The 4,285-nt window shown below is 50.4% G+C and overlaps 1 protein-coding gene across 1 annotated transcript; it reads right to left on the reverse strand.

The window, feature by feature from the left end:
• Positions 1–2,282: 2,282 nt before the first annotated feature.
• Positions 2,283–3,709, reverse strand: LOC119294853 (caffeoylshikimate esterase-like). The gene has a single exon (XM_037573130.1). The coding sequence runs from the start codon at positions 3,562–3,564 to the stop codon at positions 2,584–2,586; it is 981 nt and encodes a 326-aa protein (XP_037429027.1). The 5' UTR covers positions 3,565–3,709; the 3' UTR covers positions 2,283–2,583.
• Between the last annotated feature and the right edge of the window lie 576 nt (positions 3,710–4,285).

Raw genomic sequence — 4,285 nt, forward strand, 5'->3', positions numbered from 1 at the left:
TTGAACACATGTGTTCGTCCAATAGCGCGATGGCTTCGTCGAGTGAGTTCACGGGTTCGCTTGCCTTGATCTTTTTTTTTTCTTGTTTGGTTTTTCTTTTTTCTTTGTTTCTTCATGTTTTTTTGGTTTTTCTGTTGGTTTTCTTCGCTGGGTGTTTTTGGTTTTTTCTTTGGTGGTTCTTCGTTTTTTTTCTTTTTTAATTTGGGTTTTTATCACTTTTGCCATCGGCTGTATAACGCTACTTAGTTTTGCCACTAAATGTTTTCACTACTCAGAAATGTCATTGTTTTGTTAGACACAAACTCAGAAATACCATTTTTCACCGTTATCGGCTGGTCAATGCACGTTGACGGGAGGTAGATGACAAAAATACCCCTATCCTGTTTGGCAGCCCCCCCGCCCCCCCTCTCTGTTGACTTGTGGGGCCATTTGTGAGGGGCACATGAAAAGAGAATAAAAATTGGAAGGTGCAAGCTAAACAACTGAGCCAACAAGATATTGTGATTTAGAAGATGATATATCCCTTATATTTTACATGGAATAATAATCCAACACAGCAACGCCTCGTATCTTTTCTTGTTCCTAGCTAGTTGAGGTTGGTTTTGAAAGTTGGTTTGGACAACAGATCTGCACGAGTGGTTGGCCGGTTGGAAGAATTTGTCTGGTACGAGTAGACATAAACAAATGAGGCAGACCTGCATGCCCAATTTTTTTTAGGGTCACACACTAATTAACAGATACAGTGTCTGCATCCATCCTGACCATCAAGAACACAAGTACCAAATTGCACGCGATTATCACTAAGGCAAAGTCAGCTACTACAAATTCTACGTACAAATTTCGACCTCTATAAGCTATACTGAACCACAAACGTACACTGAGAATTAGTATACTCACAATGCAGGAATTTCAGAGCCTATGTCATGTTGGGGCGTCATGTGGCCGACGCAACCCTCCGATTCAGTCCTGCTATCCGTCGTCATTGTCGTGGAACAATTGCACTTCAAGACTCGGGAGGAGCTGCGGAGTCAACCGAGAGAAGCGCTGGAGCTGCCTGCCTCCGGTGGTGGTGCCGGGCGGGAGGAAGAGCCGAAGCTACGATGGGTGGCGGCACTCGGCGGGAGGTGCCACAGCTGCGGCGAGTGGGGCTGTGCAGGAGCTGGGCGGGCAACCCGGCGACCGGCGGTGCCAGGTGAGGAGTTTGGAAGGCGGCGGTGGTGGCTGAGGATGTTGGTTCCGGTTGGGGAAACTTCCACGAACAGATCGGGTCAAGGATAAGGTAAGGTTCTGTTTAGTTAGGTTCAGACATCAGTATATAAGGATTGTATCTTCTCATAGAACAACCCCGCCCTCCCGAATTCTATTCTCTTTTTCTCATGCGCCCTTACAAATGGGATATGGGTAGTTTCGTCATCTAACTTCAGTCAACGTGCATTGACCAAACGGTAAGGGTGAAGAATGGTCTTTTTGAGCTTGATCTAATAGAACGGTGGCATTTTTGAGTAGTGAAAAATGTTTAGTGGCAAAACTGAGTAGCGTTATACAACTGATGGCAAAAGTGATAAAAACCCTTTTAATTTTGTCTGGGTTTTCTTTGATATTATTTATCTCTTCATCGGTTTTCTTTGTTTATTCTTTTTTTCGATATATTATGATTTTCTTTTTTTTCATCAGTTTGTTCATTATACTCCGGTTTTCTTTTTTAAGGTCCTTTATCATTTTAAATTGGTTTATTTGTTTATTTTATTTGTTTTCTTTTGATTTTCTTCATTTTTCTTTTATTTCACGTAGGTTTTCTCAGTATAAAATATATATTTTTTAGTGTACACATGAAACATTTTTTTGATACACATTAAACATTTTTCAAATACATGATCTTAACTTTTCGTAAATGCTTGTTCTTGACCACACTCCCGGCCACACTTTCCCTATCCCCTATCCATTCCCTGCGGTGCGATGGGTGCCTGCTGCTGCTGTATGCCATGTGGCGATCAGAGGAATTCGAGAATATTTTTGCCAAAAATGCAACAGTCAAATGTGTTTCCTTTTTGTCAAAATTTTAATGGGTGGGACATATGCTGGTAGTCCGCTATTCTTCTACAGTTGTCCTGACACATTCTTCTACAGTTGTCCTGACACAGAATTGGAGATTGGATTGTTGCGGAGCATCGATATTTTGCCACATTCGATATTTAGATCAATACTCAGAACAGTGACGGATTTGTGCTGGAAATTAAATCAGATCGGCAAGATAGGCAGCCCCAACTCCCAACCACTAACCATGGATATGGAGACCACGCCGACATTTTCATTGATGAGAAGCCATGCCCACTTGCAAATACACGAAGATACTCCTACAGTACACAACACCACAGCAGGACCAGATCTCATTTCATCAAGACGTACGTAAAGTCAACAGATTCTTTTATTGCGCCCGTACTTGAACCAACCGGCCACGGACCACACACCGGCAACACCGCCGGGCCGGAGCACGCCCTACCCATGACCATGATTGATCGATCGATCTCTCCGAACAAGACGCACCTGCCTGACACGGCCCGCGCGCGACGCGTGACCCAACCACTAACCAACTACTGCGGAGTGCGGACCGGCGGCGGCGCTGGCCTTGAGCCAGTCGACGACGTCGGCGAAGACCTGCTCCACGTTCTCCTCCGGCTCGCCGACGATCTGGTGCCACATCCCGGGGTACACGCGCAGCGTCTTGTCCTTGCTCCCGGCGCGGCGGTGCATCTCCTCCACGCACGCCGGGTCGCACACGGTGTCGTCGCCGCCGTGCACGGCCAGCAGCGGCAGCTCCACCTCCTCGAAGCGCGCCTGCAGCTCCCGGCACACCCGGAGGAGCTCGAGCGCGGTGGCGGCGCGGGGCGGCGCCGTGGTGCGGCGCGGGCTGGCCAGCGCGAGCGCGCGCTTCCACTCCACCTTGAAGGACCGGCCCGGGATGTTCCCCCTGGTGAAGGCGACGTGCCAGGTGGGCGCCACGGCGGCCGCCGCCCAGAGCAGGTGCTCCAGCGGCCACGGCGGCATGAACCGGGGGCTGACCCCGCACATGGCGCCGTTGAGCACGGCGCCGTCGCGCCAGCGCGGCTTGTCCCGGAGGTGCAGCAGCAGCGCGATGGCGCCGCCGAGGGACTCGCCGTAGAGGAAGCAGGGCAGCGGCGGCGGGTAGTCGGCGCGGAAGGGGGCGAAGGCGGCCTCGCAGTCGTCGAGCACCGGGGTGATGTCCGGGATGTGGGCCTGGAGGCCCTCGGAGAAGCCGTGGCCCTGGTGGTCCACGGCGGCGACGGCGAAGCCTTGCTTGGCGAAGTGGACGGCCGTCAGGAGCACCATCCAGCTGGACTCGCCGGTGAAGCCGTGGACGACGGCGATGGCGCCGAGGATGGGGGCGTCCCCGCTGGGCACCCAGCGCTGCGTGAAGATGCGGAGCCCCCGCGGGTTGACGAAGGTGGATGAGGAGTGCGTGACGCCGTGGCGTGCGTAGTACTCCTCGGCGGTGAGCCGGCCGAAGGGGCTCCGCTCGTCGGCCTCCGCCACCGGATGCACCATGATGGCTCTCTCCTGCTCTGACCCCGCTCTGCGCGCTCCCCTTGATTTGGTGTGTTCTTGGAGTAGTAGATGCAAACGAGGGCGAGAGGAGGGTATTTTATTTGGCAAGAAGTAGTACCAGACTCTACAGGCGGATCGGCCGATGACGGCTGATGAATGATGCTACTGTACTACGGTATGGCGTTGGCGTGGTACCGTCGATTCTTAACAAAAATATCATATTCAGGGTAGACAAATATAATACGATTTGTAGTACATATGAAATTTCTACAGAGTCCATTTGTTGTGTCGACCACAAAATGAAAGAAACAATCTGTCACTCAGCGAAGAGGACAAAACGCATTTATTGATCAGCGTACATTGATTTTCCTGGCGCAGCTTCGCACCTACTCGTCTTTACAGCAGTGTGTGTAGACTGAAGAACCGATGGGGATGTCCTTTTCGTTCCAAATCAGGTACCCGGAATTAAATTCTCGTGAACCAGATCTACAGCTTTTCATTGCGCCAAACAAATCAATTTCCTGGTACGACCTCGTTCCATCTGGGATTCTGGGGTGTTCGATATGCTTCTCCATGCTGCATTTTACATGCCTTCAACGAGAGGTCACTTTTTTGGCGGAAAAACTTTCAATCTATTCATCTTCAATCATGGCAGTACAACGAATACCAGAAATAAAAATTACATCTAAATTCGTAGACCACCTAGCGACGACTACAAGCA

The sequence above is a fragment of the Triticum dicoccoides genome, chromosome 4B (genome assembly GCF_002162155.2).
Source record: "Triticum dicoccoides isolate Atlit2015 ecotype Zavitan chromosome 4B, WEW_v2.0, whole genome shotgun sequence".
NCBI lineage: Eukaryota > Viridiplantae > Streptophyta > Magnoliopsida > Poales > Poaceae > Triticum > Triticum dicoccoides.